The sequence below is a fragment of the Passer montanus genome, unplaced genomic scaffold, assembly GCF_014805655.1.
Source record: "Passer montanus isolate IOZ18808 unplaced genomic scaffold, ASM1480565v1 scaffold303, whole genome shotgun sequence".
NCBI classification, from domain to species: domain Eukaryota; kingdom Metazoa; phylum Chordata; class Aves; order Passeriformes; family Passeridae; genus Passer; species Passer montanus.
The window spans coordinates 46,153-58,900 of NW_024367742.1; the positions used below are offsets into that span (position 1 = coordinate 46,153).

Here is a 12,748-nt window from a genome sequence, read left to right on the forward strand (position 1 = left end):
CCGCGCCCCCGTGGGAAAGGAGCGCGGGGGGGGGGGGGGGGAGTGTGCCCCCCCCCCCGGCCGCTTCCAGGGGGGTCTGGGGGGGATGAGACCCCCCCAGTATTGGGGGGTATTGGGGGGGGCTGGGGAACATTCGGGGACAGCCCTGAGCCACCGGGGGACATCGGGGATGGCAGAGGGGACATCGGGGATGGATATGGGGACATTGGGGATGGCAGAGGGGACATCGGGGATGGACCCAGGGGACACCCCGACCCCAGAGCCCACCCAAGGGGACCCCCGAGCCCACCCAGGGGACATCGGGAACTGCCCAGGGCCACCCCAGAGCCCCCCAGCTGCCCCCCAGGTGTCCCCAGGTCCCCACCAGGTGCAGCAGCAGCACGATCGAGTCCTGGTTCCGCGCCCGCGCCTTGTCCGGCTCCTGGGCCAGCTGCAGGAGACTGCTGGAGGCCAGCTGGGACAGACGGACAGCGGACAGAGACAGGGACAGAGGGACAGAGGGAGAGGGGACAGACGGACAGCGGACAGCGACGGGGACAGACGGACAGCGGACAGCGACGGGGACAGAGGGACAGGGGACAGAGACAGGGACAGAGGGACGGAGGGACAGCAACGGGGACAGAGGGACAGAGGGACAGCAACGGGGACAGAGGGGACAGAGGGGACAGGGACAGAGGGACAGAGGGACAGCAACGGGGACAGAGGGACAGGGATAGGGACAGTTACAGTCAGTGACACCGGGGACAGTGTCAGGGAGCCCACAGGGACAGTGCAGCGGACAGCGACGGGGACAGACGGACAGCGGACAGCGACGGGGACAGAGGGACAGGGGACAGAGACAGGGACAGAGGGACGGAGGGACAGCAACGGGGACAGAGGGACAGAGGGACAGCAACGGGGACAGAGGGGACAGAGGGGACAGAGATAGGGACAGTTACAGTCAGTGACACCGGGGACAGTGTCAGGGAGCCCACAGGGACAGTGCCACCCCAGGGGACAGTGCCACCCCAGGAGGGGACAGGGACAGTGCCACCCCAGGGACAGTGCCACCCCAGGGGACAGTGCCAGCCCCAGGGAGGGGACAGTGCCACCCCCGGGGCCAGCCCCAGGAGGGGACAGGGACAGTGGCACCCCGGGACAGGCCGGGCTCACCAGCAGGAACTCCTTGAGGTGCGTCTCGATGTTCTTGCCGTGCACGGTGAAGAGCGCGGCCGAGAGCTGCACGATGGCCTTGGCCAGGCAGTGCAGGTTGTTGTTGTGGCCTGGGGACACGGGGACACCGCGGACACGGGGACACCGGGACACGGGTTGGGAGTCAATACGTGTGGGAACACGAGCAGGTTGGGGACAACCCAGAGTCCCCACAGTGCCACCTCCCTTGGTGACAGTCCCAGTGTCCCCCAAACCCTCTGCTGTGACAATGGGACAGTGAGAACCGCCAGCATGGGGACAGGGGGACAGGGACACAGGGACATGGGGACACAGGGACATGGGGACACATGCAGGGACACACACAGGGACATGGGGACACAAGGACAAAGGGACAGGGGACACACACAGGGACACACATGGGGACACAGGGGATACGGGGACACAGGGGACACGGGACACGGGACACGGGGGACACAGGGGACATGGGGGACACAGGGGACATGGGGGACACGGGACAGGGGACACAGGGACACAGGGGACACAGGGGACACAGGGGACATGGGACAGGGGACACAGAGGACACACGGACACGGGGCCACCCTCACCGTCCAGCTCGGGGTTGTAGAGGGACGCGGGGTCAGCGGCCAGCAGGGGCAGCGACACGGCCACGAACACCAGGAGCAGGCAGGACACCTTGTAATCCTCCTCGGGGGACGAGCCCTCTGCAGGCAGGGGACAGCGCGGTGACAGCGCGGCCCGGTGCCAGCGCCACCGCGGTGCCCCCAGAGCCCCCCGCACCTGTCCTGGGGCCGGCCAGGGCAGTGACCAGCGCTGGGTCCACCTCGCACGGGACCCCCGCGGCCGAGGCCAGCTCGAAGATGCTCAGGGTGACCTGGGGACACGGGGGACACGCGGTGTCACGCGGTGCCACGCGGTGCCACGCGGTGCCACTCCTGGCGTGTCCCTGTCCCCACCTGGATGTCGGTGTCGGGGGTCACCACGTCCGCCAGGCTCTCGATGGGGCCCATCAGGAAGGGGCAGTGCTGGGAGAACACCTGGGGGGGTGGGGGGTCAGGGGGTCCCGGGCCCCAAACGGGGGTCCCATGTCCCTAAATGGGGGTCAGGGGGTCCCGGGCCCCAAACGGGGGGACTGGGTCCCCAAATGAAGAGGCTGGGGTGCCCCGGGGGGGTCCCAGGGTCTGGGGGTGTCCCAGGGCTGCCCCGGGGCGGGGCCCAGGGGGTTCCCAGGGGGTCCTGGGGGGTTCCAGGGTCTGGGGGTGTCCTGGGAGGGGTCCCAGGGGGGTCCCAGGGGGTTCCCAGGGTCTGGGGGTGCCCCGGGGGGGTCCCACCTCCCTGAGGCCCTGCTGGGCCATGGCGCGGAAGCTCAGGATCTCCCCGATGATGGTCATGCGCTTCAGGACGTTCTCGGCCGCTGCGGGGACAGCGAGGGACAGCGGGGTGACACGTGTGCCACCCCGTGCCACCCCCCGTGCCACCCCGGCCGCACTCACAGCTCAGGCGGGGCAGCAGTGCTGGTCTCTGCTCAGCCTTGCAGCAGCGCAGCTGCACCAGCGTGTCCATGTTCTCTGCCACCAGCTTCTGCGGGGACACGGGGACACGGGGACACGGGGACACGGGGACATGGGGGACGCTGGGGGATGCTGGGGGACCTGGCACCTCCAACCCTCCCACTGCGCAGGGACGGGCAGGGACAGGGTTGGGGTGGCACCGGGGTGGCCCTGCCTGCCCTGGCATGGTGCCAGCAGCACCAGCCTGTCCCCAGCCCCTGTCCCTGTCCCCTGTCCCCATCCCCTGTCCCTGTCCCCATCCCCATCCCCATCCCCATCCCGTGTCCTCATCCCCTGTCCCTGTCCCTGTCCCCATCCCCATCCCCATCCCTGTCCCGGTTCCTGTCCCTGTCCCCGTTCCTGTCCCCCTCCACCAATCTCCCTGTTCCCACCCTCATCCTTATCCCCATTCCCATCCCCATCCTTGTCTTCGTCCCGGTCCTCATCTCTGTCCCTGTCCCTGTTCCCATCCTTCTGTCTCCATCCACATCCCTATCCCTGTCCCATTCCCTATCCCTGTCCCATCCCATTCCCTGTCCCATTCCCTGTCCCTGTCCCTGTCCCCATTCCCATCCCCCATTCCCATTCCCATTCCCATTCCCATGCCCATTCTGTCCCCATCCTCATTCCTTGTCCCCATTCCCATTCCCATTCATTCCCTGTCCCTGTCCCATCCCTATTCCCTGTCCCCATCCCCATCCCCATCCCAGTCTCCATCCCCAGTCCCTGTCCGAATTCCCTGTCGCCATTCCTCGTTCCCCATTCCCTGTCCCCATCCCCACTCCCCATCCTTGTCTCCGTTCCCTGTCCCATCCCCATTCCCCGTCCCTGTCCTCATCCCTGTTCCTGTCCCCACCGTACCTTCAGCTCGGTCACCTGGGAGCCCACGTGCCACATCAGGTTCTCGCTCAGGAACCTCATCCCGTAGGGCCCGATGAGCTCGGCCAGCGCCCGCATCTCTGCGGGAGGGGACAGGTGGGGACCCTGGGGGCCAGGGGGTGGCAGCCAGCCCCCCCCGAGCCCCCCAGCCCACCTGAGATGTCGGAGAACTCGGCGGCGCTGAAGGGGGGCTGCTCCTCGCGGGGCACCGTGGTGAAGGCCTGCAGGGCGGGGGACAGCAGCACGGCGCCCGTGCTGGCCTGGCGCAGCAGCGCCTCCAGGTACCTGGGGGACACGACACTGGCACCTGGCACTGGCACCCTGGCACTGGCACCCTGGCAGTGGCACCCTGGGCACTGCCACCCTGGGCACTGCACTGGCACCTGGCACTGGCACCCTGGGCACTGGCACCTATAGCACTGGCACCCTGGGCACTGGCACCCTGGCACTGGCACCCTGGCAGTGGCACCCTGGGCACTGCCACCCTGGGCACTGCCACCTATAGCACTGTCACCCTGGCACTGTCACCCTGGCACTGGCACCCTGGGCACTGGCACCTATAGCACTGGCACCCTGGGCACTGGCACCCTGGCACTGGCACCCTGGCACTGTCACCCTGGGCACTGGCACCCTGGGCACTGGCACCTGGCAGTGTCACCTGTGCTGCTGTCATCCTGGGCACTGTCACCCATGGCAGTGGCACCCACAGCAGTGTCACCCACGAGCTGCTGCCACCACCCCGTCCCCATGTCCCTGCTGCCACCACCCCGTCCCCATGTCCCTGATGCCACCACCCCATCCCTGTGTTCCCCGTCCCCGCGGTGACCCTGACCACCCCATTCCCATGTCCCCCCCCACAGTGACCCTGCCACCCGTCCCTGTGTCCCCACTCCTTATGGGTGACCCTGACACCCCGTTCCCGTGTCCCCCACCCCTGGTGGCACTGACCCCGGTCCCCGTGTCCCCCCACAGTGACCCTGCCACCCCGTCCCCGTGTCCCCGCCGCGGTGGCACTGACTCCCCGTGTCCCCGCCGTGGTGGCACTGACTCCCCGTGTCCCCGCCGTGGTGGCACTGACTCCCCGTGTCCCTGCCGTGGTGGCACTGACTCCCCGTGTCCCCCCCCGGTGGCACTGACTCCCCGTGTCCCCGCCGCGGTGGCACTGACCAGTCGGTGTAGATGGCGGTCAGCGTGGGCTGCCCGCTGGCGTCGCGGGGGTGGCTCTGCTGCAGCAGGACGGCGCGCAGCAGCCGCCCCGTGTCCAGGGCCACCAGCTGGCCCAGCCGCTGCACCAGCCCCATGTAGGCCACCAGCCCGGCCAGCACCTCCGAGGGCCGGGCCACCTCCTGCGTGGCCTGGCTGTAGCCAGCCATGGCCACGATGGCCCTGCGGGGACACGGGGGCGGTGAGGGACGTGTCCCCTCTGCCCCCCGTGTCCCCCATGTGTCCCCGGCGTGTCCCCCGCGTGTCCCCACCTGGTCAGGCGCGTCTCCAGGTGGCTGCTCAGGTACTCGGCCGGTGTCACCGTGTGCCCAAAGACGGTGAAGTTGGGGACGTGGTTGAGGCTCAGGGACAGCTCGGCCAGGGTCAGGTGCAGCTTGTCCATGCTGGGGGACAGTCACGGTGTGACCCCGTGGGGACAATCCGTGTCCCATGGGGACAACCACACCTTGTCGCCATGCCACGCCCAAGCTCTGGTAGCTTCAGGTGAGCTCCTGGAGCCCCCAAAGGCCACCAAGACCCCAGAGGTTCTGGAGACCCCAAAGGCCACCAAGCCCCCAAAGGTCCTGAAGCCCCCAAAGGCCACCAAGACCCCAGAGGTTCTGGAGACCCCAAAGGCCACCAAGATCCCAAAGGCCACTGAGTCCCCAAAAGCCACTGAGCCCCCAGAGGTTCTGGAGACCACCAAAGTCCCCAGAACCATGACCCCGTGGGGACAGTCCCTCCCCGGGGTGTCACGCACTTGGTGGTCAGGGTCCGGTCCCGCCGCTGGCTCTCTGCCCCCGGTTTGTCCCTTTGGGGGTCCCCCTTGCGGGGCGGCTGCTTCGGGGTTTTCTTGACGCGGGCTCTGCTGATGGTGGCCGCACAGTGCTTGGGCAGCAGCTGCAGGGCGGGGACAGGGTCGTGGGGACATGGGGACAGGGTCGTGGGGACATGGGGATACCCCAAACGGGGCCACCATGACCACAGGCCACCATCCCCCAGGGCTGGGTGGGGGATGCCCTGCCAGGTCTGGCCCCCGTGGAGGAACTTCCCCATCCCGAGGGTTTGGTGGGGACAGGGGGACAAGGGGACAGAGAGTCCACGGAGACCCCGATGACCACAGAGACCCCAGAGGTTCTGGAGACCCCAAAGGCCACAGAAATCCTCAAGCTGACGGAGACCTCGAAGTGGTGGAGACCCCAAAACACAGAAGGATCCTGAAGGTGTGAAGACCCCAAAGGCCACTGAACCCCAAAAGTCCTGGAGCCCCCAAAGGTCCTGGAGACCCCAAAAGTCCTGGAGGCCCCAAAGGCTGCCAAGACCCCAAAGGCCACTGAACCCCAAAAGTCCTGGAGGCCCCAAAGGTCCTGGAGCCCCCAAAAGTCCTGGAGCCCCCAAAAGTTCTGGAGGCCCCAAAGGTCCTGGAGGCCCCAAAGGTCCTGGAGACCCCAGAAGTCCTGGAGGCCCCAAAAGTCCTGGAGGCCCCAAAGGTCCTGGAGGCCCCAAAGGCTGCCAAGACCCCAAAGGCCACCAAGACCCCGAGGGTCACCAATCCCTCCAAAAGTCCCAGACCCCCTGGATTCCCCCAAAGGTCCCTGAGCCCCCAAAGGTCCCAGAGCCCCCAAAGGTCCCAGGGCCCCCCAGACCTGCTGGCTGAGGTTGTGCTGCTCGGCGCAGGCGTCCAGGACGCAGGCGCTGCCCACCCGCGCCAGCTCCTCCAGGAACTTGTGGCACAGCCCCAGCGCCGCCGCCTCCAGCTGGGGGTACTGGGGGGACACGGCACCCCTCAGAGCCGGGGAGGGGGCTGGGGGACCCCCCGGACCCCCCCCGGGTGTCACCCACCTCCTCGGGGCACATGGGGTGCGGGCAGCGCGAGAAGTGGGCGCAGAGCAGGGGGAAGGCGATGGCGAAGCGCAGCATGGACGGCTCGTCCAGCGTCACCGCGAACATCCGCTCCAGGGGCCGCGGGTGGAAACTGCGCGGGGACAGGAGGGGACAGGGACAGGGACAGGGACAGGGACAGGGACAGGACAGCAGGGTGAGCGGGAAAGGGGCAGGGATTGGGTGAGGGGGACAGGGCAGAAAAAAGGGATATGGGGTGGGAAAAGGGGTTACAGGGGTGGGAAATGGGGTTCAGGGATGGGAAATGGGGTTCAGAGATGGGAAATGGGGTTCAGGGATGGAAAGGGGGTTCAGGGATGGGAAATGGGGGTTCAGAGATGGGAAAGGGGTTCAGGGATGGGAAGGGGGTGCAGGGATGGGAAGGGGGGGCAGGGATGGGAAGGGGGTGCAGGGGCAGGGCCGGGCTCACCAGAGGTGGGACAGGTCCGAGGTCTCGTCCAGCAGCTCCTCGGGCCGGTCCAGCAGGCGCGTGTGGAACACCACCAGGCTCATGGCACGGCCCACGTCCCCGTTGGACGCCAGCGGCAGCGCGGCCTTGGCCACGCTGGTGTAGGCCTGGGGACAGCCGGGGGACAGCCGGGGGGACAGGGGACACGGGGACAGGGTCAGGGGACAGCCAGGGGGACAGGGGACACGGGGACAGGGACAGGGGGACATGGGGACAGGGACAGGGACAGTGCCACCACCTGGAGCCGGAACCAGTCCAGGCGCAGCGCGGTGAAGTCAAACTGCTCCTGGTCATCAACTGCGGGGACAGAGGGACACGAGGACAGCGCTGGGGGTGGCAGTGCCACCACAGGGGACCCCCTGGAGCCGCCACCCTTCGGGGTGCCCGGGATTGTCCCAGAGTTCCCGGGACAGCGGGGACACGGGGCTGGGGTGGCACCGGTGACACGGTGAGGGGAGATGTGGGCTGAGAGGGGACAACCCGAGCTGGGAGGGGACACTCCGGGCCGGGAGGGGACACTCCGGGCCGGGAGGGGACAAACCCGCACCTTCCTTGGCCGAGAGAGCCGAGAGGGAGCTGACGAAGGACGAGAGGATCACGGACTCCTCCTCGGGACACACCGAGAGGTTCTGCGGGCACAGGGCGGGCTCAGGGGACAGCCGGGGCCCCGCAGGGGGCTCAGGGGACAGGGCCACCCCCCCGGAGGTACCTGGATGACGTCGCTGAGCACGAGGGCGTCGAAGCGGGCCAGGTAGTGCCGGTGGTAGCGGCGCAGGAGCCGCAGGTGCCGCCGCACCAGAGCCCGCAGCTGCTCCAGCAGGAACAGCAGCTCCGCCAGGCGGCTGCGCGGGGGGCGTCAGAGACCCCCCGAACCCCCCCGGCATGCAGCGGGGACCCCCGGAGTCACCCCGGAACTCCTGAGTCCCCCCAGTGCCCCCCGAGTCACCCCGAAACTCCTGAGCCCCCCAGTGCCCCCCGAATCACTCCCAAAAACTGCTGAACCCCCCCGAAATCCGGGGGGTCCTCGCAAGTGTCCCTCTCTGTCCCCTCCTGTCCCCTCCTAAATCTCCCGAAATTCCCCCCAAAAACCTCCCCGAATCCCCTCTAAATCTCTCCAATCCCCCGAAAATCTCCCAGGCGCCCCCAAAATCTCGCCAATGCCCCTCAAAATCCCCCCTAAATGTCTCCAATGCCCCCCAAAATCGCCAAGAATCCCCCCCAAATCTCTCAGACCTCTCCCAAAATCCCTCCTAAATCTCCCCAAATCGCCAAAAATCCCCCCAAAACCTCCCCAGTCCCGCCCAAAACCACCCAAAATTCCCCCAAAATGGTGCTCCCGGCACTCCTTGACATCGGCCACGCGCTTCCCGAACCTGGCGAGGGGCACCTGGCACTGCCCTGTGCTACCCCTGGGCACCCCCGGAGACCCCCAGAGACCCCCGGGCACCGCCCTGTGCCACCCCCGGGCACCCCCGGAGACCCCCTGGCACTGCCCTGTGCCACCCCCGGGCACCCCCGGAGACCCCCGGGCACCACCCCAGCCCCTGCTACCCCCCTGGCATCCAGGAGAACCCCCCGAGCAACCCCAAAATCCCCTGGACAGCCCCCCCTGGCACCCTCAAAGTCCCCAGTGAAGCCCCCAGTCCCTGGCACCGGCCGTGCCACCCCCACTGCGGGCAGTGCCACCCTCGGTGTCCCCGTCCCCCCCAGGCAGTGCCACTCGCTGTGTCCCCATCCTGACCCCCACCCCTGGGCAGTGCCACCTCCGATGTCCCCCCAATCCTCTCCCCTCCCCAGGCAGTGCCACCCCGGGCAGTGCCACCCGGGCAGTGCCACCGCGGTGTCCCCATCCTGACCCCCCCGGGCAGTGCCACCCCGGGCAGTGCCACCCCGGGCAGTGCCACCGCGGTGTCCCCGTCCTGACCCCCCCAGCAGTGCCACCCCGGGCAGTGCCACCGCGGTGTCCCCGGCTCACCCCTTGAGCCCCCCCAGCAGCTCCTCGGTGACCTTGTGCACCGCGATGGCCTCGTCGCGCACCAGGGTGACAAAGAGGGACCCGCGCAGGGCCTGGCGCCACAGCTCCTGGCACGGGGGGGTGCCCAGGGCGCCCGGGCACACCAGGAACCCCACTGGGGGGGACAGGGCATCAGGGACCCCAAACGGGGACAGCCCCGGGTCAGGGACCCCAAAATGGGCACATCCCACATTAGGGACCCCAAACGGAGACAGCCCCGTGTCAGGGACCCCAAAACGGGACAGGGCATCAGGGACCCCAAACGGGGACAGCCCCGGGTCAGGGACCCCAAAATGGGCACATCCCACATTAGGGACCCCAAACGGAGACAGCCCCGTGTCAGGGACCCCAAAACGGGGACAGCCCACATCAGGGACCCCAAACGGGGACAGCCCCGGGTCAGGGACCCCAAAACGGGGACAGCCCACATCAGGGACCCCAAAACGGGGACAGCCCAGAGTCAGGGACCCCAAACGGGGACAGCCCCGTGTCAGGGACCCCAAAACGGGGACAGCCCACATCAGGGACCCCAAAAGGGGCACATCCCACATCAGGGACCCCAAAAGGGGCACAGCCCCACATCAGGGACCCCAAATGTGGACAGCCCCGTGTCAGGGACCCCAAAACGGGGACAGCCCCGTGTCAGGGACCCCAAACGGGAACAGCCCCGTGTCAGGGACCCCAAACGGGAACAGCCCCGTGTCAGGGACCCCAAACGGGAACAGCCCCGTGTCAGGGACCCCAAACGGGAACAGCCCCGTGTCAGGGACCCCAAACGGGAACAGCCCCGTGTCAGGGACCCCAAACGGGAACAGCCCCGTGTCAGGGACCCCAAAACGGGGACAGCCCCGTGTCAGGGATATCAGGGACCCCAAAATGGGCACAGCCCACATCAGGGACCCCAAAACGGGGACAGCCCCGTGTCAGGGATATCAGGGACCCCAAAATGGGCACCAGGGTTTGGGGACACGCCCAGGAGGGCTGGGGACACGCGGGCAGTGCCAGCACTCACGGATGATCCAGCGCTCCATCACCTCCAGGGACAGGTACTCACAGGCCATCTGGGGACAGCAGTGCCACCGCGTCACTGTCCCCGAGCCCCCAGTGTGGCCCCGTGTCACCACACCCCTGTCCCCGTGTCACTCACGCTGTCACTCGTGGCCGGGCTCAGCAGGTCCCCATGTCCCCATGTCCCTGTCCCCATGTCCCCCCGGGTGTCACTCACGCAGTCACTGGTGGCCAGGCTCAGCAGGTCCCTGTCCCCATGTCCCCACAGCCATGTCCCCATGTCCCCACGTCCCCCCGGGTGTCACTCACGCTGTCACTCGTGGCCGGGCTCAGCCCTGCGGGGGGTCCCCACAGCCATGTCCCCATGTCCCCATGTCCCCCCAGGTGTCACTCACGCTGTCACTGGTGGCCGGGCTCAGCAGGTCCCCATGTCCCCATGTCCCCACGTCCCCGCGGGTGTCACTCACGCTGTCGCTGGTGGCCGGGCTCAGCAGGTCCCCCGCGGCCCCCAGCAGGCTCAGCAGCTGCTCCTGCCGCCACAGCTCCGCGTCCCGGCAGCGCCGCGCGAACGGGGCCCGCAGGGACAGCAGCGCGCCGCTCACGGCCTGGGGACAGCGCCACGCTGGGGACCCCGGCCCGGCCGCGCGGGGGGCCCTGCGGGGACCGGGACCCCCGACCCACCTTGGTGTGGGGCCCGAACTCCTCGGGCAGCTTCTTCAGGGGGTGCTCGTACTCCAGCACCATCTGTGCCAGGCGGGCGAAGCCGGGCTCGCTGCGGGGACACGGCGTGGGGGACGTGTTGGGGACATGTTTGGGACAGCCCTGGGGCCGGTTCCAGTGTTGGGGACACACTGGGGACACATTGGGGACAGCCCTGGGGCCGGTTCCAGTGTTGGGGACACGTTAGGGACACATTGGGGACAGCCCTGGGGCCAATTCTGGTGCTGGGGACACGTTAGGGACACATTGGGGACAGCCCCGGGACCAATTCTGGTGCTGGGGACACGTTAGGGACACACTGGGGACAGCCCCGGGGCCGGTCCCAGTGTTGGGGACACACTGGGGACACATTGGGGACAGCCCCAGGGCCGGTTCCAGTGTTGGGGACACGTTAGAGACACACTGGGGACAGCCCTGGGGCCAATTCTGGTGCTGGGGACACGTTAGGGATGACCCCATGACGACCCCAACGAGGCCACAGCCTTGGGGACACAATGGGGACAACCCCGGGCAGGGCCAGCGCGGGTACAACCCCACAAACACAGCGGTGGGGACAGCAGGGGTGGCACTAGGGACAGCCTGGGGACAGCAGGGAATGGGGACACGGCCCCGGGGACAGCAGGGTGGTCCCGGGGACAGCAGGGTGGCCCTGGGGACAGCAGGGTGGCCCGGGACAGCACAGGTGGCCCGGGACAGCACGGGTGGCCCGGGGACAGCAGGGTGGCCCCGGGGACAGCAGGGTGGCCCGGGACAGCAGGGTGGCACCTGGCGCCGTGGCTCATCTCGTGCGCGCAGTGGTAGAGCCCCAGCAGCAGGCGCCGCTCCTCGGCGCGCGCCAGCAGCAGCACCAGGGACACGTAGGTGACAACCAGGTCCAGGTAGGCCTTGGTGAAGTCGTAGTTGATGTGCTGGGGGGAGGGGACAGCGTGAGGGCGCGGGGACAGCGGGGACAGCGCGGGTGGCGCGCGGGGTGGCACTCACGATGTCGAAGAAGCACTGGCTGGCGTCGATGGTGTTGAGCAGCTCGTACACGTGGTCCTGGGGACAAGGGGACACAAGTGTCACCGCCGTGTCCCTGGCTCTGAGGGACCCTCCTGTCCCCTGTGTCCCCCCTGTCCCCTCCCGGCTCACCCGGAACTCCAGGACGTCCAGGAAGGTTTGGTAGAACGGAGCCAGCGCCCGCACGATGTCCCCTCTGTCCCTGTGCACCGGGCCCAGGTGCTGCTGCGGGGGACACGGGGACAGCGGCGGGGGTGACATGGGGACAGCAGGGAGGGGTGAGAAAAGGGGACATCCAGGGTGAGGTGACAGAGGGGACACGCAGGGTGGGGTGGCACATCCTTCAAGGGGTGGGGACACGGGGACATGGGGACAGTGGGGACACAGGGACAGTGGGGACAGGTGCAGGGTGGGGATGACAAGAGGGGGACACTCAGGGAGGGGTGACAGAGGGGACACGCAGGGTGGGGTGGCACATCCTCCAGGGGGTGGGGACACGGGGACATGGGGACACGGGGACACAGGGACAGTGAGGACACGGGGACACGGGGACATGGGGACACAGGGACACGGGGACACAGGGACACGGGGACATGGGGCACGGTGCTGCTCCGCACGTCCAGGTGCGGGAATTTCTTCAGGATGAACTTGGCCGAGGCCTCCATGGCCTTGTCCCCGAGGAAGGGCGGCCGCGTGCGGGGGTCCGAGCACGTCTGGGGGACCCCGGTGTCACGACCCCCCGAAATGACCCCAAAAGCCCCTCCCGGGCTGGGACCTCCCAAAGCCCCACCCTACCCCGACCCTTTCCGGGCTGGGACCCCCTAAATTCCCCCAACCCCCCTCCCCCCGGGTGTC

At 68.3% G+C, this 12,748-nt stretch overlaps 2 protein-coding genes across 2 annotated transcripts in view; one reads left to right on the forward strand and one right to left on the reverse strand.

Annotated features, from left to right (window-relative positions):
• NCKAP1L (NCK associated protein 1 like) overlaps nucleotides 1-12,748 on the reverse strand; it is a 15,009-nt gene that overhangs the window by 1,577 nt on the left and 684 nt on the right. The window contains exons 2-28 of the mRNA XM_039714697.1: nucleotides 12,496-12,608; nucleotides 12,026-12,118; nucleotides 11,876-11,932; nucleotides 11,660-11,802; nucleotides 10,856-10,946; nucleotides 10,642-10,779; nucleotides 10,179-10,227; nucleotides 9,128-9,281; nucleotides 8,464-8,525; nucleotides 7,862-8,010; nucleotides 7,700-7,781; nucleotides 7,391-7,449; nucleotides 7,114-7,259; nucleotides 6,645-6,777; nucleotides 6,449-6,568; nucleotides 5,563-5,702; nucleotides 5,075-5,206; nucleotides 4,767-4,985; nucleotides 3,754-3,884; nucleotides 3,582-3,679; nucleotides 2,664-2,751; nucleotides 2,502-2,584; nucleotides 2,127-2,207; nucleotides 1,951-2,044; nucleotides 1,758-1,874; nucleotides 1,153-1,262; nucleotides 365-454 (exon numbers count right to left, since the gene is read on the reverse strand). Coding sequence (XP_039570631.1) covers nucleotides 365-454; nucleotides 1,153-1,262; nucleotides 1,758-1,874; nucleotides 1,951-2,044; nucleotides 2,127-2,207; nucleotides 2,502-2,584; nucleotides 2,664-2,751; nucleotides 3,582-3,679; nucleotides 3,754-3,884; nucleotides 4,767-4,985; nucleotides 5,075-5,206; nucleotides 5,563-5,702; nucleotides 6,449-6,568; nucleotides 6,645-6,777; nucleotides 7,114-7,259; nucleotides 7,391-7,449; nucleotides 7,700-7,781; nucleotides 7,862-8,010; nucleotides 8,464-8,525; nucleotides 9,128-9,281; nucleotides 10,179-10,227; nucleotides 10,642-10,779; nucleotides 10,856-10,946; nucleotides 11,660-11,802; nucleotides 11,876-11,932; nucleotides 12,026-12,118; nucleotides 12,496-12,608 — 2,972 coding nt within the window. The remainder of the gene's footprint in view (nucleotides 1-364; nucleotides 455-1,152; nucleotides 1,263-1,757; nucleotides 1,875-1,950; nucleotides 2,045-2,126; nucleotides 2,208-2,501; nucleotides 2,585-2,663; nucleotides 2,752-3,581; nucleotides 3,680-3,753; nucleotides 3,885-4,766; nucleotides 4,986-5,074; nucleotides 5,207-5,562; nucleotides 5,703-6,448; nucleotides 6,569-6,644; nucleotides 6,778-7,113; nucleotides 7,260-7,390; nucleotides 7,450-7,699; nucleotides 7,782-7,861; nucleotides 8,011-8,463; nucleotides 8,526-9,127; nucleotides 9,282-10,178; nucleotides 10,228-10,641; nucleotides 10,780-10,855; nucleotides 10,947-11,659; nucleotides 11,803-11,875; nucleotides 11,933-12,025; nucleotides 12,119-12,495; nucleotides 12,609-12,748) is intronic.
• LOC120504837 (gametocyte-specific factor 1-like) overlaps nucleotides 7,479-12,748 on the forward strand; it is a 9,788-nt gene continuing 4,518 nt past the window's right edge. The window contains exon 1 of the mRNA XM_039714704.1: nucleotides 7,479-7,600. The gene's annotated coding sequence lies outside the window, so the exon portion shown is untranslated. The remainder of the gene's footprint in view (nucleotides 7,601-12,748) is intronic.